Source organism: Lagenorhynchus albirostris, chromosome 2, assembly GCF_949774975.1.
Source record: "Lagenorhynchus albirostris chromosome 2, mLagAlb1.1, whole genome shotgun sequence".
Lineage (NCBI taxonomy): Eukaryota > Metazoa > Chordata > Mammalia > Artiodactyla > Delphinidae > Lagenorhynchus > Lagenorhynchus albirostris.
Window position 1 is genome coordinate 108,209,355 of NC_083096.1, and position 27,888 is coordinate 108,237,242.

At 36.7% G+C, this 27,888-nt stretch overlaps 1 protein-coding gene and 1 non-coding gene across 2 annotated transcripts; both read left to right on the top strand.

The window, feature by feature from the left end:
- GTF2B (general transcription factor IIB) lies at window positions 1-27,690 on the top strand. Its single transcript, XM_060139619.1, has 8 exons — window positions 1-130; window positions 428-575; window positions 4,595-4,701; window positions 20,916-21,049; window positions 23,272-23,418; window positions 23,544-23,673; window positions 24,856-25,137; window positions 27,272-27,690. Exons 1-8 carry the CDS (start codon window positions 40-42, stop codon window positions 27,403-27,405), a joined length of 1,173 nt encoding a protein of 390 aa, XP_059995602.1. The 5' UTR covers window positions 1-39; the 3' UTR covers window positions 27,406-27,690.
- On the top strand, window positions 18,038-18,110 carry TRNAR-CCU (transfer RNA arginine (anticodon CCU)). Its single transcript has one exon. It is a non-coding gene; the product is annotated as a tRNA-Arg (tRNA).
- Window positions 27,691-27,888: the final 198 nt, after the last annotated feature.

Sequence of the window (27,888 nt, forward strand, 5' to 3'; positions counted from 1 at the left end):
GCAAAGGGACGTGCCTAAGAAGACACAGCTTGCTAGCTGATGACAGAGCCTGAATTGACACCTGTTCGGGCTGACCCAAGTGAATTTCTCTTTATTCCAAGTACCTTGGTGGAATCACCCCTCTGGACAAGTAAGAACTGCGCTCAAACTCGAGTAGCTGACTCCGGGCGGGGGGAAGGGTGGTTAGCCATCGGGAATGCAGGCTTTGCCCTCTCCACGATGCCCGGGTTATCTTTGTGTTTTAACTCAGTCAAGTTGAGGGTACCTCTGGTGTAGCTCGTTTGCAGGGTGCCCTTGTGAATTTTCCTAGGTAGTTTCCTCGATTGGCTCAGGCACCATAGTGAATGACCGAAACTAAATAGGAAAATAAGAAAACGCAAAGAACGTGGCGTAGCTCACTTTTCTTGGCCTTTCTCCCGACCCGTAGCCGCGCCCTATTACGACTGCGTGGGCGACTCGCCTATAAAAGCCAGTCTCGCAGCGTTTCTCCGTCACAATCGCTTCCTGTTTGCGGTTCGTCCGTCGTCCTTGGTGGCTGGAATTGCAGTGGCCGTGAAGATGGCGTCTACCAGCCGGTAAGTACGTCCAGCCGAGTTTGGGCAGCTGAGGGGCGGGCGGCGAGTGCGGGGGCTTGCAAGGTGGCCGCTGGCACTTCCGCGTCGGGCAAAACGCCGCGGAGGTGCGGGGAGAGGCGGCAGGACCGGCCGGCCGCCTCGGACAAAGGCACTCCCAGAGGCAGGGCTGACAGGGGTGTTGCAGGGGGTACCGAACCGCCGGCATTTCTCCGCCAGCGTCCTAGGCCGTTTTCTCACCCAGGCACCACCGTGTGAAGGCTCATGTGTCCCCAGCCCCTGGCCTCGCGTCTTTTACGGATATTTCACCCGTCCTTTTTTTCTTGTTAATTTTTTCTACGCTTGGTTTTCCATCTGTGGCTCAACAAGCCCGAGGGTCCGTGAATCCTCCTCTCTAAAGGGAAAGGGTTAATTTTAGGCCCCTATTGATCTGACAAGTCAGAAAGTTAGGGACGTCAGCATTGGTAAGGCTGAGGGAAACTGATTGCCATCCCCGAGGCCTTTTGAAGTGGAAGCTAGGGCATTTCTGAAGAGTTGATAAGTTCTCTTCTAAGAGATTTCTTTACAGATGTTGTCTGCATACTCTTGAAGAAGATCTTGCCTGCAGAAAATTACGTATGCTGGGTAGTCACTCTTTAATATTATATTTTTAAAATGTGATGTACCCGTATCTACAGGAAGTGCATACAGTGCCGTTAGAGACAGCCTTTACTCCTGTGACATGAAAAATGTTTGCAGACCCTAATTATATCTCTCATGACCACTGTGAGGTATATGTTAGGATTTTTGCGTAAGTGTAAACTGAGTCATGCCAATGTTGACTTATCCAAGGTTAGTGTTAGAACAGAGTGTAGAGTCTCAGATATCTATTTCCTGTTGTCACACTCGGCCTCTAGTTAACTCATGTATTAAAAGTATCAAATTAACTTCTGTAGCTTCTGGAAGGCAAGGTAGCTCTGGCATAATTTTTCTGAGCTTGTTATCATCTCTGGAATTGAATTCGCGATGAAAGCCATTATCACAAAATAGTAAGCTGGAGAAATCCAGGCCCTTTCTGGTAAACTACCAAGGCTTACTGCTTTATGTTACTGTATTTTTAAAAGGTTGGGGGAGGAGGCAGCCTTAGCTAAAACTACTTGGACACAGCTCTTAAAGCCAGGGACACTTGTTCACTTGTTACTGAATTAGTAAACACTTGTTTGCTAATTCAGTGTTTGAATGCTAAGTCATTCTAACTGGGTGTGGCTCTGCCAGGTAAGGCTTCCTTGTAGGTAAATGGAGAAATAGCTTCCCAAACCACTTATCTATGACTTGTATTCTCTCATGGCAGTAGATCTGAAAGGTAAACGTGGTCATATTTGGGCTAAGCTTTTGTATATAATAGAACAGGGAATGGTATTTGTAAGAAATGTTGTAATAGTTAAATATAGTAAATTCACTTGATAGATTCTTTACCAAAAGAATACATTTCCTTTGTGTGCCTTTATTCTCTTCATTAAAAAAATCTTTGAAATATTTCTTTGAAGTAAATTTTTTCTAGGCATGTCCAGCTCTTAAATGTATGTCATTGCTGTCCATCTGTTGAGTTTTTCTACCAGTGAGAACAATTAGTATTTCTGTCCTTAGCTTTTTTCCCCCTGAGGAAGATGTACAGTGACTAGGCTATGAAACTGCTTGGTGTTTTCACAGAGAAGAACACAAATGTTGTGACTTAAAATCTAAACTCCACCACTTATTAGTTCTGTGATTTTAGGAAAACCGTTTTCTGAGCATAATCTTTAAAATGGAGGTAATGCTTAATTTTCAGAATTGCTAATGAAGATTAATAATATATGTATAGTACTAGACACATAGTAGGCACCTAATACATGACAGCTATAAAGTGAAGTTTGGCATTATGTGGCTTCTTAGGCAGCCTGAGTTATTTTAATCTCCGTGGTGGTGGTTTACTCCATTCCTTCCCTCTTGTTTCTCTCCCTTACTTCCCCACCACCCCACTCTTGTGCTTCTTCTTTTGTATTACCCTTGTGGGTAATTTCATTAAAATTGACTACTTGAGCACAGTTTCATTTTATTTTGGATAGGTAACACAGGCAAATCATAGAAAAGCAAGAAGAAAAGTGAAAAGCAGTTCCTTCTTTCCCTAGCTCCTAGCCATCTAATTCTCCAAAGCAGTCATTATAACCAGTTTCTTGGTGTTTTCATAGTGATTCTGTGGTTTCACAAACATATGCATATAGTCCTAACCTCTCTTCTTCGAAAAAGTAGTCTAATATAAACACTGTGTGCTACCTTGCTTTTTACCTTTTTTGTGAAATTAGCACACACATTTTAAGTGTACAGTTCAATTACAAAGTGAGCACATACACATAGCTACCACCCAGGTCTAGAAATCAAATACCACTAGCACCCTGGAAGCCTGCCTCCTTTATGCCCTCAGTCATTACCCCTTCCCAAACCTAACCACATCCTGACTTCTAACACCATAGGTTTGTTTTGCCTGATTTAAACTTTATATGTAAATGTATATGTATTCCTCTGTGTCTGGTTTCTTTTATCAGCATTTTGAGATTTATTCATGTTACTGCATATAACTGTAGTTCATACATTTTTCAGTTTTCTGTAAAATCCCCACCTTACTCTTTTCACTTAGGATATCTTTGAGATGTTTCCATATCATTTTTATATACATATACACGCACACAATAGTATGTCTGCTTATTAATAGTATGAAATATATCAGTCCTTGGTATGCTGTGTGCCACATGGCTGCCCATTTTATGCATTTGTAATTACTGTTACTTTACTAACATTTTCCTTTATTTTTACATAGTTTTCTTTAATAATTTATACTAATTTCTTAATGTTTTATTTGTCATAATTTATTAAAATATTTTTCTAGTAGAAATTTATGGAATAAACGTGAATATAAAACAAATCTCCATTCCCTCTTTCCGCAGTGAAAAGATCCAAGATGTGTTCTGGTTAACCTGAATATATAAATTTTGGGAATATGGATTACTTTATCATTTTTTCTGTGGGTATCACCTATGTTGAAAGTTAACATTCTGAACTGTTTGCTACTTTGAGAAACTTTATCCAAAACCACAGATACCTATTTACATACTTTAAGAATGCTTGATGTTGTCTTTTATGTGTATATTTGTGGTGGTCATAACATAACCTTGTTCTGTATTAACTTCAGGTGAACTTTTAAAAAGGGCTTATTTTCAGTGATACCAGACATTTGTGATTGTAAGGCCACACCCACAGAAATAATTACTAAATCTATGTTAAATATCTTTGATGCTTTTTAGAACTGATTCTGTTAGGTCATTTAAGGCTGATGTGTCTTCCCCAGACTGCCTTATTTTCAAAATAAATTAATCAAACAAATTGTTAATATCACAGATTAAAAAGTAGATCTTGAAACAATTTCTTGAGGGCTCACAAACTTAGTTCTGGTCTAAATGAAATCATCAGGTCCTAGCCACCTCTACCACCCTCATTTGTATACCTTTTAGGTTCAGTGTACTATTCTAAGTGTATTACTAAGGTATGCAGCACGTAGAAAACAAAGACTTGAAATTCATTATCTGACCATAGAAGTAAGTGGCAAGGGTCACAAACCCAGATGGTTATGTGTAAATGTTGCACCGTTATTATGGTAGCTAGTCATTTCTATGTTAATCAAGGTTTATAAACATTTTAGTAGCCTACATGTTAAAAGAAAAAAAACACTTGTTTTCCATTTAAGTTTTTAAAGCCTTCCATTCTGCAAACCAATAACTGTTCTTACAAAAAACAATTCCAATTGTATCTGTTAATACTAGCTAGGATTTAAAGTAACCTAACCTAGGATTTTTACTTTGAGAATTTAGCTTAAATATATTATAAATGTAAATGTATTATAAATTTATTGGAAAAATGTTCAAAATCCTCCTCTTTTTCCCCCCAAAATATTAGTACTTTGTTGCATGTTGGTTAGGAGGATATTAAAAAAAAATTTTTTTTTCATTTAGTTTGGATGCTCTTCCAAGAGTCACATGTCCAAACCATCCAGATGCGATCTTAGTGGAGGACTACAGAGCTGGTGATATGATCTGTCCTGAATGTGGCCTGGTTGTAGGTGAGCAGTTACTATGGTTTTAACTGAAATCACTATTTGGGGCATTTTGTTTTTGTGTATTTTCCAAACTCTCTTTTAATGAATACATTCTGACTTTTTCCCCCTACAGGTAATTCATATTTATTGTAAAACAAAAATAATTAGAAAAAAGGAAATAAGTAAGAGTGAAATCAGAGACACCGTATTTTATTGTCTGTACAAACGCATATATTTCATAATGTGGGGTAGGAGGGAACATCTAAAATTGAGATAGCTGATCCAGAAGAAAAGGCCCTTAGTCCTTTGTCTCCTGTATCTGTAGTCTTAAACATTTGCACTCTTGTGCATATGAAATAATGAATAAATGTAATCTAACTTTTGTGACTTTTGTATATTTAAATATGATTTATTTTAGAGTAATAAAGGTAGATAAGCATGATTTATGTTGGAGTAATAAAGGTATATCTTTATAAAGGTACTGAGTGTCATCCAAGGCCTTTTAGTCATCAAAAATGATTTAATTTTCATTTGCTCATACAGAATGATTTGTTTATGAATTTCTAGTGTGAAATTGTTAGTGTCAAAATAATACTTCTTAAAATATCACTTTTATTTCTACTTTCTCACTAATCTAGATATGTAGCATAACTTTAGGATAGAGATAGTCTGTTCAAAAATTTTCTTATGGTGGGGTTGCCGCCAGCACCTGAGAAAAGGAGTACTACTTGAAGTTTGAAATACTCAAGGTTGAAACTGCTAGTAGGATTGTGGGAAGTATAACAGAAACATGGGTGGGGATATACTGTGGAAGTGTCTTGCTTGGAGGACATCTGTAATATTCATGCAAATAGACTGCTTGCCGCAGACCTCCAGTGGGAGTTTTAAATCATAACAGAGTTGTTAATAGGAATCGGAATCCATTTGCAATTATATTCTGCTCAGTAAGCAGTATTAACAGTTAATATACTTATATGCTAGGCACTGTTCTAAGTGACTTACATATTCACTCAGTTTATCCTTGGAGACACTTGTGAGGTGTCTTCATTTTAGAGGTGCAGAAACGGGAGTTTAAGTAGTCTGGCAGTCTAGCTCCACTGCCTGCATGGGAGCCAAATTTCTATCCTGCCGTTGTCTTTTGTAATAAAATGAGTTCAATCTGAGATTGGCAAACTGTGACCTATCACCTGTTGTTATATGGTGTGTGTGCTGAGAATGACTTTTATGTTTTTTAATTTTGAAAAAAACGAGAATAATTTTGGGAACACATGAAAATATTATCAAATTCAAACTTCAGTACACATAAATAAAGTTTTATTGGAACATAGCCACACTCATTTGTTTATATATTGTCTATGGCTGCTTTCGTGTTACAATAGTGGAATCTAGTGGTTGCAACAGAAACCATATGTGGTGCTCTCATCACATCACACTGCTGCTTAGTGCACTACAAATCCCAGTGAAGCAGTTATAAACCCACAGCATTTTTGAGTGCCAGGCATATCTCCATACTGAAACATTTTATTTATTTATTTTGTTACCATTGCATACCCATCATGTCAAAATGAGAAAAAAAGCTGAACTCTGAATGTCATGCTTTTAAGGCACAGTGGAGCGTAGGTTATTTGTTACTGAATTAGGTGGCAAAGCATTGTGTTCATTATGCAGTGATACTGTAGATGTGCCAGAAGAATACAACAGACGTTGACATTACCAGACTAAGCCCTTATCACAATACTACTAACTCAGGAAAACAATGGTCAGAAAATTTAGAAAATATATAGTGGAATATCTCATCACAGCAGAATTTCTTCACAAAAATAAAAGAATAAAAATAAGTCAGTTTGGCCTCTTGACCTGCAAAGCCTAAAATATTTACTTTGGCCCTTTAAAGAAAAGGTTTGCTGACGCCTAAGTTAAATGAGAGCATTCTGTCTCTTCCAAAGTATTAAGATTGAACTGATAATATGTAAGAGTGAGACAGAGACAGAAGACTGAAGATAATTTCAGATTCTTGGCTCTCCTAACTTCTGTAGACACTTAAAAAGAAGTAGTGCAAAAATACTGCATTATATTTCCAGTCTTTCCATCAGCTTCACTTCCACTTTGACTAGCAAGATAGTTGGGTAAATAAAATTAAGCAACTGGAGAAGGAAGATATAATTCTCAAGGCTTACCTGCTTTTTTGTGCTTGGAATCCTTAATTTTTAGTTGCATTTTTCTGTTATATCAAACCAAGGGAAGTTAATTTTCTTTTAGTTTTGCTTTATTATTAGTCTTGAACAGCATCAAAACTACTATTTTTCAATCTAACTAAACCTACTAGGCTAAATTTTAAGACCTGAAAACTTAAAAATGTAATCTGATTAAACTTCTCTATATATAGAAATACCTGTTTATGATACTGTTTTTTTGATGTAAAATATAACAAACACTTGATTTAAAATATACAGTAGCCTTATTCACAGATATTGTGGTTAAATGTGTAATATGATGTCCTGCAAGTGAAGAATCTATTCCATGACTAGACAAGGGGAGGCAGGCAAGAGTCTGCTAAAAAAGTTCTGTTTTGCTAGGGATATCATCAGTCAAATTATGTTGAGAATAGTTTAATTGATCATGACATTCCATGGGTCTAAATTTTAAAAATAACATATACATACGTACATACACACACAAATGTATATCATTGTCATATATCAATAATAAATTTAGATTTGCATCATCTTGCTGGTTTAAAGGCATATGCTTTGCTGCCAGCTCAATTCAACCTTTATCTCTAATACTATGGAAATGGGGAAGAAATTAAGCTGGACAAATATTCTGCAGTCCATTGAGGGCATAAAATTTGTGGCTTCTTTCATGTTTGAGATATTGATGTTCATAGAGATTTATATCTAGACAACATCATCATGTGTTTCCTAATAAATAATCTTGGTGTACATAGTTTGATTGTACTTGCCATGAAATTTTACATTGTCTGAAAGTTTTTATATTATAACATATTTATTGAATAAGCATTTTGAATAGCTTTCTCTTTAAATAATCACCAGACAACCTTAGAAACAAACTCTTTTAGAATTGTTTTTGGACCACTCTGTACTTACTTAATATTTAATATGTTCTTGAAACTTAAAGCAGCCTGTTGTCACTAACTCCCCTTAATTTTAAACCCAAGACTAGATACTGCTCAACTGTTACCTTCAGAGCCATATATTATCCCTCTCAACTGAGTTATCAAGTAGGAGAGCCCATTACTATTATCTTTTTAAATGAAATTCATAATACAAAAAATGTTTTATATAATATACCTTTTTTCTAGTCTCTAATAACACCTTTCTCACTGTCCTTCAAACCTTCATTGGTAGACTCCTTGAGGCCCACCACTCAGTCTTAAAACCAGTGCCATGTGTTTTAGAACTTTCTTAAAGCAACATCGTACTTTCAGGAACCAATTTCTGTTTCAGTAACATGACAGATCACCTCAAAATTCAGTGGCTTATAACAACCATTTCATTTTGCTCATAATTTTATTGGTCATTAATTTGGGAAGGATTCATCTGGGCCATTGTTTTGGCACTGGCTAGACCTGGAGGATCCACTTCCATAACGGCATCTTCATCTGCATTTTGATGCCTTTCTGTTCCTTGACCTCCCCACAGAGGTTTGTCATCCTCTAAAGCTTCTCCATAGTTGTGTTAGAGTAGTCATATTTCATACATGGTGGTTGGTTTCTACGAGAAATATCCCAGGAGCAAGTGTTTTCAGCGAGAACGGAAGCTGGACTCAAGTAGTTAAGGGCTATGCCTTGGAACAGGGTCACTTCTGCATTCTATTAGTCAAAGCAGCCCTAGGACCCACCTAGATTGGAAGGGGAGGAGAAATAGCCCCACCTCAATGTGAGGGTGACAAGGTCATGTTGCAGAAGAACATGTGGATGGGAAATATTATTGCTGCCATCTTTGGAAAATACAATTTGTTACATGTTTGATGTCCTGTTTAATTTTTCCCCAGTATTTAAATGGTTGTGTAGTATTTAGTCTCTCAGGTAATTTAGGTTGTTTCCAATTTTTTGTAGCTGTTTGTAGTACTACTTATAACATGTAATAGTTTAATTGACTTTCCTCTTGTATTTGAATTATAAGATTGTTATTTTAGACGTATGAAGTATTATGATTTGTCATTGGCTGTCTCATCAGTGACCCTTAAGATATTGGTAGTGATCTCTAAAATAGGGCCAATTTTTAAAGCAAAGCTTTGTCATTTCTACCATGTTGGCTGTAACAGCAGCACTGTGTGGGTTTTTTCCCCCAAATCCTGTGTGATTATGACACTTTAAAAGTTGAGCACTAGGTGGCAGTATAATCATATTTAGATTATCACTTTGTTCATAAGTTTGACCTTGTATATTGTTTGGGCATGATTTATAGGCTGCAAAGTGTAAGGTTAGTAAGCTGTCGTAACAGCTATTAAAACATGAAATTGGTTATCAAGACTTTGATAAATTAGGATTTCACAATGAGGTGTTGTTTAGAACTAGTGGTATCATTTCTACTTAAAGCCACTTTTTGTGTAGCATTTAAAATGGAATTCTTCCATTGATTTTAAAAGTAATATAAGGAGGGCTTCCCTGGTGGCGCAGTGGTTGAGAGTCCGCCTGCCGATGCAGGGGACACGGGTTCGTGCCCCGGTCCAGGAAGATCCTACATGCCGCAGAGCAGCTGGGCCCGTGAGCCATGGCCACTGGGCCTGCGCGTCCAGAGCCTGTGCTCCGCAACGGGAGAGGCCACAACAGTGAGAGGCCTGCGTACCGCAAGAAAAAAAAAAAGTAATATAAGGAAAATACCGGAAAATAGTTTAGATGAATTTGAAAGAGAAAAATGAGTCGATTTGACCTTCCCCTCCTAAGTTCATTCTGGATATTGTTTATACTAGTGAATCTGAGACATGAACGTGAATGTACATTAAGAATCAGCTGAGAAATATGTTTAAAAAGATTCCAGGCCCCACTTCCAGAAACCCTAGCTCAGGTCATACATTGGTAACATGTTAAGAAACACAGATCTATCCTGTAAACTTTATAATTTGGCACATTCTTTGTGATCTCTGTACAGTTAGGCTTCTCATCTTTGCTTTCATATTTCCCATGTCTCCAGACCTAGACTGCAAATTCCTATAAGATGTGTGTCCATGGTTCCTAGGGTAACTAGGAGTCAATGGCCCTGGAGTCTAGACTTGACTCTACTACTTAATAAGTTATGTAACTAAGGTTAAGTTACATAATTTCTCCAAGCTTAACTTTCTTTATGTGTAAAATAAGTACACCCCCCCCCCCAAAAGGACATGTACCATACATCTCAGATTTGTTAGGAATTGTTAAGAATAAAATGAGATAATGTATAAAATACATAGTATAATTTTAGTATGAGATTTCAGTGATACGTATTTTAGGGATATAAGTACTCCTTTTTTCTTAACCTTGTAGAAAAAAAGGGTGATTCCAAATCTGAGATGCCATTCTTCCTAGCAAGTCAATTGCAAAATGTGTTTTAGTGATTGTTATGGGTCTGGCATATTTAATGCTGCAGTTGTAGTATTTTAAACATTATCGGATTACCATCTTTAAATTTGCATTAGCAGTGTTTCCTAAAGGAAAATATTCAGCTTTAGTTTACTATAGCCAAGTCATATTTTAAAATTAAGGAATATTTGTATTCACTTTCAAATTCTTGCTTTGTCATCTCTTGTAAGCCCTCAGACACAGCCTTTTTACCTAATTCAGAAATTTTTAATTTAGATGCTACTTTCTCTTAAGCATCAGAGAACCACTAATTTTACTTGGGTAACACAACCATTCTGAGGTAGTTTTTTGATTTTAAAGAAAGGGAAACTGAGGCTTGTAGTGTTTGGGTAATTAGCTCAAGATTCTACACCTAGTAAGTGACACAGCCACTTAAATCCAGATTTATTGGACTTGAAAAGCCTTTGGTCTTTGTACTGCATGTTTCCATTAAACACTGTGCTGGTCAAGGAGAGTGATAGAAAGATGAGGTGCTATAACCAAGCTCTGGACCAATTCTTTGTCTACTGTGTGGAAAGGAGGAAGGTAAATTAAAACAACAAAGAGTTGTAAAAGTTCTATTACAGATCTTCCAAGTTTGGTGAGAACACGTAGGAAGGAAGTGGTGACTTCCTAGGGAAATTACTGTTGAATTTACATTGAAAACATGATCATTAGAATGAGTAAGGGTTTATGGAGGAAAAGTCATTCCAGGTAGAGGGGAAAAGAAACATGTGCCATAAGATGGAGGCCTGAAAGTATCAATATTAGTATGTGAAGGACTAAATGTATTGTGACTAAGTTAAGATGCATCTTCTACCAGAGCCAGGGCTCCTTAGCTTAGATGCTGCTGCTGCTGCTGCTGCTGCTGCTTGCTGCAGACCTGCCCGTATTTCAGGAAAAGCAAGGTCTGTTCACATATTCAAGGATGGAACTTATAATGTATTTTCCTTTACAAACTGTTTTCCTAATGGTAGTTACACTGTTGACTTGTACAGGGGTGTTTTTGTTTTTATTGTTTTTTAATGGTCTAAACATGGATAAAATAGGATTTTATGGGCTGGTCTGGGAAATTAACCATGATATGGTTTGTTTCTAGTGGATAATTCATTTTGGGTTGGTACCCAGTTTACATTGTGGGAACATAAACTGATTTAGAGACTGACTATATTATTAATAGTATTTCTTTATAAAATATCTCTTGATCAAAGTTCCCTTCAAAATTATCTTTAATGCAAGATTTCTGATAAGAATGTGTAGTAACCCTAGACTAAAAATCAGGATTCTTTGAAATGTGAGAAGGAATGGTAGGAAGGGTTAGGTGACTGAGGAAGGTGTGGAAACTAATGATGCATTTCATTTTCAGCATTAGATTTAACAAATACAGTGTGTTGGCTTAAACAGTTTTCCAGAGCACCTTGATTTTTTTTAATTAAAAAATTCAGTGCTTTGGATTTATCCATCTTGAATAATAATACATTTTGATTATTGAAGTTTTTGACTTAGCACATTTTGAAAACTTTTGTAGTTTTAAACTAAATGGTTTTAGATAAATCTAGCCTATGAAAACAAGTAGCTTGGGGGATATTGTTCTAAGACTCTTACTTCTGAATTCCCTACCAAAGGTGGTATGCCAAAATGCTTACAAGATGGCAGAAAGAATTGAAATTCTGGGCAGTTCCTCTTAATATTCCCTTTTTAAAAATTCCTTTATTGGGACTTCCCTGGTGGCATGGTGGATAAGACTCCACGCTCCCAATGCAGGGGGCCTGGGTTCGATCCCTGGTCAGGGAACTAGATCCCACATGCATGTCACAACTAAGAGTTCAAATGCCACAACTAAGGAGCCTGCCTGCTTCAACTAAGACCCCACGCAACCAAATAAATAAATAAATAATTTTAAAAAAATTTCTTTATTAATTTACAATAATAAACAGAAAACAAAAATATCCTGAGTCTAGGTCAGGTTGGAAAGTCAGATTATCTTCAGTATTGGCTTCCTGGCTGCTTTCGATATGTTGCAGTTTTCCCCTTTGTTAAAATTGCTACCTTAAGCCATTATGATTTTAATATTGTACTACAGAATATCTTTGGTTGTATTTACCATTTATAGCTTGCCTGGTAAGAAGGTTAAATGTCTGTTTAATTTGTCTTTGTGTACTGTTTCCTTTATACTATCAAGTAAAGTACCTTGTTTCTACAGGACATCCTTTCTTATCTCTCTCCCCTGCTCCGGCATTATTCCTTGTAGCAGAAGATGTTGGTTGTTTCCCAGTATCTATTACCCAACTCTTTCTTTAATAATAAGAATCCACTGGGCCTGTGGCTGCTCAGCTAGACTGTATTTATTTCCCAGCTTCCCTTCCAGTTGGTTATGGCCACCTGATTAAGTTCTAAGAGTGCACTGTAAAGTAGAAGAGATTTGTGCAATTCTAGATCCTGCCCTAAGGGATGTGCTCTCCCTTTTTCTCCTTCCCATTGGCTAGAATGCAGACATGATGGAGGGAACTACCAGCAGCCATCATACACTACAAAATGCAAGTCATGATGAAGATGGCTTATCAAAAAAGATAGGAGGAGCCTGGGAGTCACACTAATCCAAAACTATTAACTATGGTAACCTGAGAAAGTTCTATCTCGTTGAAGTTGCTGTTGTTTTTGCTTTGATTACAGACCTACCTGTATCCTTCCTAATATATTTTTGGAATCATATTGGGAGTTTATTTTTGTTTGGATTCTCTGTTGTCTGCCAGGGATTTGTGAGTACCCAGAGAGGCTGGGAGTACTTAACAGTGGTGGATTGGAAGGTTTTCCAACATCACTGCCACCACTGGACTTGGATTGATAATTCTTTATTACAGGATGAATAAGCATAAACATCAGCCTGAGGCTTTTGAATACAAACTACAGTAAAGACGAACAGTGGTCCTATGGACTTAACAGAAAATTCTGATTCTGATACAGTTTACTAGAAAAAAGTTATAGAAAATAACTGCTTTTTGTGATCAGTGAAATAAAGCTTCCTTAATGTTTCTATTAAAAGTGGTCAGAAATAAAGAAGATAGTACAAGGAGACAAACACAGTAAAACTGTTTCGATAGCAATGAGCTGACTTAACATTCTAGAAAATCGAATCAGTAAAGCAGAAAACAAACCTGAGAATATAAAGAGTGAATTTTGGAAAGTGGTAAAGACAAGATAGCCACTATGGTACTACTTGAAGATCCAGCTGAATATTGTAAAATATTAAAGGTGCAATAGAAGAAAACTTGACATTCCTCACAGAAGACCCTTAGGGTTGCACATCAAGATTCGCACGCACCACTGGGGAATGTATCCTTTTAACATTTAAAAAGTTTTATTAATAAAAATTTGCAAGCAACCAACCAGTAAAAACATTACTTTGAAGGGACCTAAAATTTTATTGATGGAATACAATGAAGTTAAGTCTGATTCCTGTTTGTCTTGTGACACAGAAAGGAGGTCATAGAACAATCTTTTTAAAATAAATTTATACATAAATCCACAAAAATACAAAGCTGAGTTTTATTTGCTAATTGTCATGTGGAACAGTACTGATGACTATTCCCTGATATTTCTGGTTCTTCTCTTTTGGGCCACATGGTGCAATTGTATTTCCCCACTCCCGTTTGAAGTTAAACATCACCACTTGACTGGCTTTGGCCAATGGTATGTGAGTAGAAATGTTACTATTAGAAACCTATTTCCCTAGCATGGTGACTGGCATGTCTCAAGTGGTAGGAATTCCATCAACTTGAATAAGGACTGCATAGAAAGCAGTCCTGGGCTTTCTATTCATACCATCCTCGGCCAGCTTTTTTTTTTTTTCCTCCCTGATCCAACTTGTCTTTTTTGAGGCAGTACAAAGCAAACACTAAAAGAAACTCATGCTAAGTTACTTTGGGGCCAAAAGGAAAATGTTATGAAATGAAGCATGTTGGCTAACTAATACTTTATCTTTAGAGTTCTAGAGAGACTTAAAAGATGTGAGTTAGTAAAGATAAAGTATTCTCTTTTTTAAAAAAAAATTAATTTATTTATTTTTGGTTGTGTTGGGCTTTCGTTGCTGTGTGCGGGCTTTCTCTAGTTGCGGTGAGCAGGGGCTACTCTTCGTTGCAGTGCACGGGCTTCTCGTTGCAGTGCACGGGCTTCTCGTTGCGGTGGCATCTCTTGTTGCAGAGCACGGGCTCTAGGCACCTGGGCTTCAGTAGTTGTGGCACTTGGGTTCAGTAATTGTGGCTCGCGGGCTCTAGAGCGCAGGCTCAGTAGTTGTGGCACATGGGCTTAGTTGCTGCGGACCAGGGCTTGAACGCGTGTCCCCTGCATTGGCAGGTAGATTCTTAACCACTGTGCCACCAGGGAAGTCCCTATTCAGATCAATTGTTTAAAATTAATAGACTATAAAAGTGGTTGAATATAAGCATATAAAAGTGGTTGAATTAAAACCACTGGTTAAAAGTGGTTGAATATAAGCATATAAAGTACTATAGCAATTACTAGTTAGAAAATGAGATTCTTAACAACAAAAAGGTCTAAATGTGACATACATGTAATCTGAAAGAAGACCTTGAGAAAGAGTATACTCCCTTGTCCAAGAAGATAGATAAAAATTGTTCTGTCACTCCCCCCAAAGTGTATAGGTTTGATACAGTTTAATTCAAATTCAACAGTATTTTGGTGGGGGTGAATTTTAATTTTTAGTTTATTAAGGTATAATTGCAGACAATAAAATTCAAAGATCCCAAATGTATGGTCTTAAATTTTGTCATTGCATATACTGGTGTAACCAACACACTAATCAAGATATTTAGGGACTTCCTGGCAGTCCAGTGATTAAGACTCTGGGCTTCCACTGCAGGGGGCATGGGTTCTATCCCTGGTCAGGGAACTAAGATCCTGCAAGCCTCACGATGCAGCCAAAAAAAAAAACCAAACAGACAAACAAAACATGATTAGACCATTTCCCTCATCTCAGAAGTTCCCTTATGCCTTTTTCTAGTCAGTCACCTCTACCTCGCCCCCCACCTCCAACCCAACCCAACCCAGCAATCCCTGTACTGATTTCTATCCTCAGAAATTGTTTTGCCTGTTTTTGAACTTCCTACAAATAAAATCATATAATATGGTTGGTTTTTCTTATGTGTGACTGACTTTTTTTTTACTCAAAATAGTGTTTTCGAAATGCACTTGTTACTGCATTATTAGTAGTTTACTTGCTGAGTTTTCCATTGTTTACATTTTCCCATTGATGGACATTTGGGTTTCGAGTTTTTAGCTAATATGAATAATGCTGCTGTGCACATTCTTGTATGAGACTTTATTTTAATAAATTTATTTTATTTCATTTTATTTATTGTTTTTGGCTGTGTTGGGTCTTCGTTGCGGTGTGCGGGGGCTTCTCATTGTGGTGGCTTCTCTTGTTGCGGAGCACGGGCTCTAGGCGCATGGGCTTCAGTAGTTGTGGCTCATGGGCTCTAGAGCGCAGGCTCAGTAGTTGTGGCTCATGGGCTGTAGAGTGCAGGCTCAGTAGTTGTGGCTCATGGGCTGTAGAGTGCAGGCTCAGTAGTTGTGGTGCACAGGCTTAGTTGCTCCACGGCATGTGGGATCTTCCTGGACCAGGGATCAAACTCGTGTCCCCTGCATTGGCAGGTGGATTCTTAACCACTGCGCCACCAGGGAAGCCCTGTATGAGACTTTCTAAAAAATATTTATTTATTTATTTTATTTGGCTGTGTCAGGTCTTGGTTGCTGCGTGCGGGCTCTTCGTTGTGGCGCGTGGGCTTCTCTCTCGTTGTGGTGCTTGGGCTCCAGAGTGCGCGGGCTCTCTAGTTGTGGTGCTCAGGCTCAGTAGTTGAGGTTCACAGGCTTAGTTGCCCAACCAGGGATTGAACCTGTGTCCCCTGCATTGGAAGGCAGATTCTTAACCCCTGGACCAGCAGGGAAGTCCCATATTCTTGTGTGAGATTTTTGTAGGCAAATACTTAGGAGTGGAATTGCCAGATCATAAGGTGGGTAGGTGCCAAAGTAGTTGAACGGTTTTAAACTGGTGTGAATGATTTTGGCAATTATTCTCAATTTCTTCTTGAAAAAATAGATGAAACTCGTTGTAGAATATAGTATAATATCTTAGTTAATACTCTTTAGACACCACTGATATGTGGATTGAGAACTGTGCATGTGTGTAATACCTAGACGTACATATTGAATCTGTTTACCTTTTTGGATGGGGAACTTGATCAGAGTGTTAGAGATCATACTCTATAGATGGAGGGAGGAGTAGTGCTATTATGTACACAACAATCCTGCTATGATTTGGGCTATTAAAAACCTTTATATATAGATTTTCTATCTGGTGTTAATTTTACAAAAATCAGTGTGTGGTTAAGAAAGGAACTGGTGAAAGTTGGCGTGTTTCTCTGTTTCTAGAATGTGGAAGGCTTTGTGAGGTTGTGTGTTATGCGCACATGTGCTAATTGGCAGGCAGCTTCTTGTCAAAGGTTGAATATGCCCAAACAGTATGGCTGCCTTGTACACTTACTCCTTGAAAAATTCTGTAATGCAGTTTCCTTCCAGAACAGCTTTTAAAAGTGCGACCATTTAGATGTTTTCCAAGAAAATCCTTTATGTATTCTGACTTTTTTTCTGAATGATCTGCCCTATTTCTTGTTACTCATGCACTTAATCTGGTGGTCTAGTTGTAGTTTCATGATGTGCTTTTTGAGTTATTTTGGAAATTTTATTTTTTACAAATGCTATGGTTTGAGCAGTAACATATAAAATGAGGGAATAGCTCTTAGCACAAACCACAGATTGTTGAATGAGTCATGTAGATCATTCCCGCGTATGTGGAAAAATTACATCACTACCCAGTTCTGGTCTTTCTATTTATACTATCCTAGGCCAGCTTTTTTTAAAATTTATTTTCTCCCTAATCCAGCTTGTCTTTTTTGAGGCAGTACAAAGCAAGCACTAAAAAAAACTCATGGTAAGTTACTTTTGGGCCAAAAGGAAAATGCTGTGAAGTGAAGCATGTTGGCTAACTAATATTTTATCATAGTTAGAGTCCCAGAGAGACTTAAAAGATGTGAGTTAGTAAAGATAAAGTATTCTCTTTTTTTAAAATTAATTAAAAAAATTTTAACATCTTTATTGGCGTATAATTTCTTTGCAATGGTGTGTTAAGTTTCTGCTTGGCTGCGTTGGGTTTTTGTTGCTGCGTGCGGGCTTTCTCTAGTTGCAGTGAGTGGGGGGCTGCTCTTCCTTGTGGTGCACGGGATCCTCATTGAGGTTGCTTCTCTTTGTTGCGTAGCATGGGCTCTAGGTGCGCGGGCTTCAGTAGTTGTGGCTTAGTGGTCTCTAGAGCGCAGGCTCAGTAGTTGTGGTGCACAGGCTTAGTTGCTCCGTGGCATGTGAGATCTTCCCAGAGCAGGGCTCAAACCTGTGTCCCCTGCTTTGGCAGGAGGATTGTTAACCACTGCACCACCAGGGAAGTCCCTAAAATATTCTCTTAATACAGCCATTGTGTTAATTAAGATATTAAAAGTTAATGATGACATTTGATTTTTTTTTAACTTAAATTTATTAAGTAACCGTAGATTTGAAGGCCACAGTAGTTTTTTGTTTTGTGTACATTTGTGTTTTCATTTCACTGACTAGGAAAGTTGGATTCACTTTTCTCCCTTTGAAAACATGAAGCATGGAGACACTGTGGTATCACTTTGGTCAGTGGATGCTATTAAAGGGACTAAACTTTGTCTAAAAATCTTGTTTTGGGGGACTTCCCTGGTGGTCCAGTGGTTAAGACTCTGGACTCCTAATGCAGGGGGCCCAGGTTCGATCCCTGGTTGGGGAACTAGATCCCGCATGCCGAAACTAAGATCCCGCATGCCACAACTAAGACACGACACAGCCAAATAAATAAATAATAAAAATAAATATTTTCAAAAAATAAAAATCGGGCCTTCCCTGGTGCGCAGTGGTTGAGAGTCCGCCTACCGATGCAGGGGACATGGGTTCGTGCCCCGGTCCGGGAAGATCCCACGTGCCGCGGAGCGGCTGGGCCCGTGAGCCATAGCCGCTGGGCCTGCGCATCCAGAGCCTGTGCTCTGCAATGGGAGAGGCCGCAACAGTGAGAGGCCTGCGTACCGCAAAAAAAAAAAAATAAATAAAAAATAAAAATCTTGTTTTGGTGTTTTGATAGAAATTTAGTGAAAAGAGCTTGTAGTGGAATAGGCACAATATGATATAATTTTAATCTTACAAAAAAACATATATATACACATGAATGAAAAGACAGAAAGAATATATGCCAGAATATTTACAGTGGCTGTCTTTGGATGTTGGTAATACAGGTAATTTTGTTTTGCTTATGTAACTATTTTTTGTAAGCAGCTATTCTGTAAAAAGGAAGAAGAGTCAAGTCTCTTTAGAGTGGTCTCTTGGAGACATGGGCCTTGCTTATTAGTATTATAGTAAAGTTCAGTGCACAGTTACAGATTTTATGTTTCTTTCAGGTAAGTTTTAAAAATCATTATTAATTTATGTAATTAGAATTGCTTCCCAAGTTTAGTGATGTTTGCTTTTATGAGGAGGAAGCAGTGAAATCCATCATGACCATCCCATCAATTTAACTTTTTCTCCTTATTTTGGGCCACCTGCCCAATCTCTGATCCACAGAAGTTGCCTAAACTGATCTCCCTGCTTCTGCTTCCCTTGGTCATTCTTATTGCATAAGGTATGACAAATGGGGATCCTAGCTCTATCCCAGTTCCCTAGTGACGGACACACGATAGTCCAAGTGAGATCTGGTTATTCCCAAGTGACCTGAGCGTTCAGAGAAAAACAGATTTTCCCCAAACCATCAGGAATGAATGATTCTGTTGTGTATTTACCTGTTTTCTTAAATATAACACTAAGATCAGATCACTGTACTCTATTTATAAGCATTTTAGTTAACGTACCATATATAAAAACGTTTAGAAGATTTAGCACAATCTACATGTAGTTCCTTCCTTCTGTTCTCTCCCTGCCTCCTTTGCTGTCCTACTGATCCTACTGATCAAGTACTGCAGCAAAGCACTCTGATATTGATCCTGTAAAAGTCTAATATGGAGATTAATATTTTACAACTGGTGCTCTTCTTATTCAGAATGAATGTCAAAATGTCAGAATGTTTGTTATCTTATTATTTTTATAGCAATAAATAGCTAATATCAAACAACTTACTTTGAACTGGTTTTTAAGCACTTCATGTGTACTGAACCTGTATGAGCTTATTTAATGTTTAAATCTTTAAAATGAGGTTATTGGGGAAATTTAAAGCTGAGGAAGTGAAGGCACAGAAATGAGGAAATTTGTCCAAAGCTAAGCAGCAAGAGTCCACACTGTTAACCATTATATTAATTGACTGTCAATACCAGACTTATTTTTTTTTTAATTCCTTCCTTATTTTTTTTTTATTGGAGTATAGTTGCTTTACACTGCTGTGTCAGTTTCTGCTGTACAGCAAAGTGAATCAGCCATGTGTATACATATATGCCCTCTTTTTTGGATTTCCTTCCCATTTAGGTCATCACAGAGCACCGAGTAGATTTCCCTGTGCTATATATTAGGTTCTCATCATTTATCTGTTTTATACATAGTAGTGTATATAAATCAATCCCAGTCTCCGAATTCACCCGCCTCCCTTGGTATCCCTACTTTTGTTCTCTACGAATACCAGACTTTTAACTACTGAGGTAACTTACTTCTGCCATTCCTTTCTCCTTTGTTTGCTGTGTATAGGCACAGATGAAAATGATCTGGTTCCTGCTTTCAGTTTTATCACAGCTGGTGGAAAAGCTCATGTTTTACGAATGCAGTATAGAACAGATTTTGGAATCCCATTCGCGTTTCAGTTTTAGCTGTGTGATCTTTGGCAAATTAGTTTTATTTCTAGTGTAGCAATAAAAGTGGTACCTACCTTTTATAAGGCTTTCAGTATTGAAAGAGAACATTTACAAAGGGCACAGTCACTAGCATATGCATGTGTTCATGTTAACTCTTGTCTGTGGTTGGAGGTGTTACCAGCCATTGAGCATTCCCCCCAAAGCAGTAATCTACATCAGATCTACCCATGTCTGGCTTCTTGCTTACTGATTTCTAGGCTTAAAGTTTATTCTGTATGAATTATTTGGCCCAAAATATTTTTTCATCAAATAGTTACTAAAACATACCCTTAGGCTTAGATCTTTGCAGAGCATTGCCCATGAAAACTTTGTAATTTTTTAAATGTTAAACTGTGTATATTAATACCATTGTGAATAGTGTTTTCTGTTTTTTTCCATGCCTGTTGCACATTTTGGTTCTTCATGGTTATATTACTTTATCTTTGCATCACATATGAATAGCTTTATTTTGCTATTTGTCCTTATTTTGACTAATTCTTTGTTCCAGGAGTTAGAATATGATTAATCATAGCATAATGTTTAAAGAGGGTTATTATTGGACTGGCGCAATAGGAATGCTATAGGACAAATGCCTGAAACAAGATACTTAAGCTGAAACCTGATGTTTGTGTTGAGATTTTCTGGGAATAATAGGGCCGAGTTGGGCATTAAGTGGCATTAAATAAATCCCATCTTGACAAAACAATTTAGACTTGCACTTATATTCTCAGGTGACCGTGTTATCGATGTAGGATCTGAGTGGAGAACTTTCAGCAATGATAAAGCAACAAAAGATCCATCTCGAGTTGGAGATTCTCAGAATCCTCTTCTGAGTGATGGAGATTTGTCTACTATGATTGGCAAGGTAATAAATCCATTTGGCAGGAAGTACCAGGTGCAGACTGACTAAAGACCTGTTTGGGAACTTTGCAAAAGTATCAGTCTGCCCCAGTGAGTAATCTTGATCTGAGAATAAGATTTGCCAGTACTACTATTGTGAATGATGGTTGCCTTATGCATTTCTTCCATCTTAAATGGGAGACCAATAGATTGAAGTTACAGGCCCTTGTTTTCATGAAGCAGTTTTGCACAAAAAATTGAGTGTAGTATGTTCTTTGAGTTTATATTGACATGTTCCTTGAATATGAATGTTTCCTCTTTTCCCTCGATACCACCTAAGATAAATTGGATCTCAGTATAGACTACTTTCTAATATTGGTGAATTTACTTTCCTCATCAGTAAAGTGAGAATAATACTACTTTATAGAGATATTGAGGGTTACATGGGAATGTATGTAAAGTATCTATAACACATGTAGTGTGTAGAATGTGTTCAATAGATGGTACCTGCTGCTATTATATAAAGCAGGAGCATAATCTTCCTGGCAGCCTGGCTGTTTTTTGCTCTGTTATCTGAATTGGAAGTAGTAGTGGCATTATTCCAAAGGACTCATCAAGGAAGTGTATGCTATTTTAGGACTGAATCTGTATTACTGCATAGTCTATTTTTAAGAAAGTATTCAAAAGTAGGTCATTATTTTTTCATGGTCTATAAATTACATATTAAGTTTGAAAAATGGTGTAGGCTAATTTAAAAGGTTTATAATATTCAGAAATATTTTAAAGTAGGAGGTTTCTGTGTTTGCTTTAGCTTTACAGGCTGGAAAAAAGTATACTAAGGACAGTTATAAATGTTTAAGATTGCAACTAATTAATGCTGTGACTTTTTTAATGTTTAATTTTTTTCAATAGGAAATACATGATTCAAAAACAAAAATGTAAAAAAAACCACAGTGGTTTTTCCTCACCCTTGACCCCTAAACTCTGTTTCTGTTGCAGCCCCCCTTTCCCTGTCAGAACAGGTAACCACTATTAGGTTCTCCTGTTTCTTTTGAAAGTTGTTTATGCCTATATGGCAAAGAAATTTTTTAAGATGGTACATTTGTCATATGTTAAATTTCTGAATGTATTTGGGGATATTTCTGGACTTCGCATGCTTTCTCTAACCTGGTCTAGTTAGTCCAGTGCCACCCCACACTGTTCTGATATCTGGCTTTATTGTCCTTTTCCAGCATTTTCTTCACTTGTCTTTTCCATTTAAAGTTAGGATAACTTTGTTTAGTTTAAAAACAAAAAAACAAAACTTGGGTATTATTTCAACTGAGTTTTGTTAGATTTGCAAATTGCCTTAGGGAAAATTGACTTCTTAAGGAAAAGATCTTGTTATCCAGAAATATAGTATGCATTTTCATTTCCTTAGGTCATATGTGTCCTTCAGTGGATGTTTTAAAGTTTTCTTCATCAAGGTCTTGCATGTTTCTTAAGTTGATCCCTAGATATTTTATCTTTTTTGTTGCTGTTGTAATTGCAGCTTTTTCTTTCATCTTCTAACTGGTTGATTACACATATGTAGGCTATTGATTTCTATTTGTTAATTTTGAACTTGCCCCTCTAATGAATTCTCTTATTATTTATAGCAGTTTGAGTGATTTTCTTGAGTATTCTAGGTAAATACAAAGGTAGTATCTGCAAATAGTTTATCACTTCTGTCTCAAATTTGTACTTCTAATCTTTCTCTTGCTGAGTTTTAATATAATTATACTAATGTAATTAATATAATTGTTATATAATAACATTATATAATTAAAATTACATCATGTTGGTTAGTTTTTCTAGTACAGTGTTAGAAAATGGTAGCGGTAGGAGGTGTTTTTGTCTTCTGACTTCAGTGGTAATGCTGCTAATGTTTCTTCATTAATCATTGTGCTGGCTTTGGACTTGGGAGTTTTGTTTGCTTAACTTTTTTAAGCACCTTTGGAGATTATCATGTGACTTTTCTCCTAGGTCTATTAATATGATGGTTTATATTATTAGATTTTCTAATATATTTACATTTAAAGTATTTGCTAGAAAACCTCTTTAAAACCATCTTAACCTGGTACTTTTTCTTTTGAGGAATAGAGAGGTTGCTCAGGGTAGATTTCTTGGGTAATATGGAGTCAGATTGTATAAGTTAAGTTTTCTCAGAAATTGTTCATTCAGGTTTTCAAAGTTTTTTGTGTAAAGTTATAAAACTTTGTTTTATAGGGTACAGGAGCTGCAAGTTTCGATGAATTCGGTAATTCTAAGTACCAGAATAGGAGAACCATGAGTAGTTCTGATCGGGCAATGATGAATGCATTCAAAGAAATCACTACCATGGCAGACAGAATCAACCTCCCTCGAAATATAGTTGTAAGTTCTTGTCTTTAAGCCATGCTGGCTTTGACTTAGCATAATTTAGTGAAAACATGAAATTTTGCTATTGTGGCTAATTAAATGGCCTAGAATTAATTAAACTTAGTTTCTCTGCTTTGAAGGATCGAACAAATAATCTGTTCAAGCAAGTGTATGAACAGAAGAGCCTGAAGGGAAGGGCTAATGATGCCATAGCTTCTGCTTGTCTCTATATTGCCTGCAGACAGGAAGGAGTTCCTAGGACATTTAAAGGTAAGTTTTTAGTTGCTTAGATATAAATGTTATCTATTTCATATTAAAGTGACAGACCAAAGTCAAGCAGCTTTGACAGTAGGTAGATAAGTCATGTCTTCCTGGTTACATACAGTAATCCACCTAAGTACCTTTCTAAACACCACCTTATTTTATTCCTTGACAAAAATTCTGTGATCATACTGATCATGTTCTTTTCAGGCTGTTTCCCATGTAAAGTCATGTTAGTCCATGTATGCCCTCTGTTCTTTGCTAGTAGGATATTCTGACTATATCTTGTGCTTTTTGAGGCCTGGCATCAGAAGCCTTTGTAGTAAGTCCGTACACTGGATGCACAGAAAAGTTTACGCTCCCAGCACAGGTCTCTACAGGTGAGGGAGTCAAGCCTTAGAAAGCATGAATGAAACTTTTTCTCTTGAGTTAGACAGTTTATATTTTCACACTTCGGTTGGAGGCTTTGCAAGAACCAGTGTTTTTCATCTAATTTGTAGTTTACCCATGAAAACATTACAGCTTATCCACAGTGTTGCTGTGATACTTAGCACATTTTACCTTAAGACTATAATTACCCTTCATTCATCCATGAATATTTTTTACGTTTTCTTGTGTCAGAGTGAAGAGGCAGTGACCATTATCATTACCATCTTTTGGGTTATTACAGCTAAAACTAAGGCTTTTGTTAAATTTATTCTGAAAGTGGTAGTTGAATTTTTAGAATAACAGGGTCAAATATTTGATCTCATTTTTCTATAGCCTGTAATCTCAGGGATTGCATGTACGTATGACATTGTGTAACTTGAGAAGCCTTCTTTAGTTTGAGTATTTTCTTTCATCTTCTTGACATACTCCTTACAACAGATTAATACATAAATATCAAAGAAGTTTTTGATTGGTTGAAGAAACTTGCATGAATTGAAACTTAAGAGAAGTTAATATTTTGAAATATTAAAACCTACATTTAACTTTTTAAAAACTTGTTTTAAGTGTAATAAACATTTAAATTAACAGAAATTTTAAATTAGCTCTATGAGAAGTATCACTGAGAGGATTAGAGATTGATCTTTAAGGCATGATTGGATTTTGCAATTAGAATATATTACTTTTATAATCAGAAATGATAGATTTTACAGTGAACTACATGGCCTATGTGGATTTATTTATTTATTTATTTTCTCTTTTTAGAAATATGTGCCGTATCACGAATTTCTAAGAAAGAAATCGGTCGATGTTTTAAACTTATTTTGAAAGCTTTAGAAACCAGTGTGGATCTGATTACAACTGGGGACTTCATGTCCAGGTTTTGTTCCAACCTTTGTCTTCCTAAACAAGTACAGATGGCAGCTACACATATAGCCCGTAAAGCTGTGGAGTTGGACTTGGTTCCTGGAAGGAGCCCAATATCTGTGGCAGCAGCCGCCATTTACATGGCCTCACAGGCATCAGCTGAGAAAAGGACCCAAAAAGGTAGGATTGTTCATCAGGAAGGGTAGTGATGAAATTAATGAAGGCTGTAGTATGTGATTGTATTTCCATTTTAAGTACGAAGCAGGTACAGGCCTACCTGGTTCTGTTGCACTTTGCAGATGGAAGGTTTATGGCAATTCTGAATTGTCAGATGATGGTTAGCATTTTTTTAGTAATAAAGTATTTTTTAGTTGAGGTATATGCATTATCTTTTTAGACATAATTCTTCTGCACATTTAATAGACTACAGTATAGTGTAAATACAAATTTTATATGTATTGGGAATCCCAGAAATTCCTGTGATTTGCTTTACTGCAGTATTGGCTTTATTTCAGTGGTCTGGAACTGAACCTGCAATATGTCTGAGGGATGCCACTAAATATCTAGAGCCCATGTTTAAGAGGTAGTTCCTTAGCATCAAAACTTAAGAAAATACAGCATTTTAAGTGTCTCATAAATAAAAATATTTGGAGGCATAACCCTGTGTACAGACTTAACTTTTTTTTTCATTTGAATTAAGTAATTAATTTTAGTTTGTACATTTTTCATTTTTAGAAGTTTTTATTTGTTCCCCCTAAATTCTCCTGGTTATTTTGAATAGTCTGTTTTTCCCCTCAAAGCTTAACTTTTTAAATCTTGAGAGGAGGTGGCCATGCTTTGTTTCTCATTGGCTGGCATGGTACCCTACAGAGAGGCACACTATAAATATGTGTTGACCATCAAGTTTTAACTTTCTGTGAAACCTGTTCTCTTTCTTCTTTTGTATGCTATTCACAATTTCTTCGTGAAAATGCTAACATAAGCAGTTAAACCTTCTGCAGCTATTTTTGAATTTACTGTTGTAGAACTTTCAAGCAGAAGTATTAAGTGAATTTCTTTACAAGCATGCATTCCTTAATTAGTTCCATGATCCTCAAAAAGATTTATAAAGAAAAGGGAGCAGTCAATTCTAAATTTAAAAGTGAGGTAGTGAAATTACTTGCTGCCCAGCACCCAGTTGACATTCACATAGTTGACATTGATTGGTATTTATGTCTAGAAAAATATAATGCAACATACGATAAGGAAATTTAAAATTAGCTAATTGTGCACTGATGGCAGCATCCACACTGAAAAGCTGTAAAATCTCACTGATTTGAACTGGCTCTGAAAAGATGGTAAAATGAGTTTGTATTAAAGGGTGTGTTTAAAAAATCTATTTTGATTAAGTATAACTAACCAAATAATTGTCAAGTGGCAGTCCTTTGGGGCTTGGTTTAAAAAATGGAAGGAAAATATGACACTGACTTTGAATGGTAAAAGTGGATCCTTGGATTCTGTAATAGACTGTAGAAATAACTCATGTGAGCTCAATATATATGCTCAAGTATGTGTTTATAATAGTGAAAAACATCTATATCATGCTATAATATACAGCTGTTTGACCTCAGATATGTTAAGTAGAAAAAAGAGGCTGTAGAAAAATACTTACAGGGACATCCCTGGTGGTCCGGTGGTTAAGACTCCAAGCTCCCAATGTAGGGGGCCTGGGTTCGATCCCTAGTCAGGGAACTAGATCATCATACATGTCGCAACTAAAGATCCTGCACGTGGCAACGAAGATCCCACGTGCTGCAACTAAGACCCAGAGCAGCCAAATAAATAAATATTTAAAAAAAAAAAATACCAACATGATCCCATTTTGGTTTTAACCTAACGAGAACCTCTTAATAGAGGTTTAGCTAGGGGAGACGTTGCAGGGGAACTTTTAAACACAGAACTAATAAAGTGAATTTCTTTACAGAAATGTATTCATAGATTCTGTGATCCTCAAAAAAATTTATTGTGAAGAAGTCAGTTCTAAATACAATGAGCAATATAATAGCTATCACACATTGTGCTATGCCTTGAGCACTGTTTAAATGTTTTCCGTATAGTAAACCTTTTAAACTAATTCGACAATGCTTTGCGAAAAGTACTAATACCATTATTATTGTTGTTACTGTAGCCCTGCTTTCTACTTTTTAGTTTTTGAAAGTATTTTTGTTTTCTTTTTCACTTAAGACGTTTTATAGTACCATGTCTCACAAACGCAGGTAGTAGAAGGGGAGGTAGGATGGAAGTTAAACTTAATATTTTGATTTTTGTCTTTTAGAAATTGGAGATATTGCTGGTGTTGCTGATGTTACAATCAGACAGTCCTACAGGCTAATCTATCCTCGGGCCCCAGATCTGTTTCCTACAGACTTCAAATTTGACACCCCTGTGGACAAACTACCACAGCTATAAATTGAGGCAGCTAATGTGAAACTCCTATGAACACTGAACTTTTGCCTGTTGTACATAGCCTATACAAAGTGCTGGATTGAGCCTTTAATAAGGAAAAACGAAAGATATGGTACGCATTCCAGGGCTAAATATTAATTGCTTGGCATTCATATGTATATACTAGTGAAACATATTTAATGACATTTCTTATTCAATTTGCTTCCTTTTGTAGCAATCTAGGAAACTGTATTTTGGAAGATATTTGAAATTACATAATTCTTGAATAAAACATTTTTCAAAACTAAAGGTTTTGTTACAGTTATGTTACATGTAATTTATAATTTATATAATTTATAATTACAAATAATGCATATTGTAGCTAATGAAGCTGATAGAGGTCCTTGTTTTCCATTATTTTTTCATATATATTTAATTTTCTTATTTTAATAAAGTTATGGAAATAACAGGCTTTTGAGGAACCACTGTTGAACATATTTAGTTTGC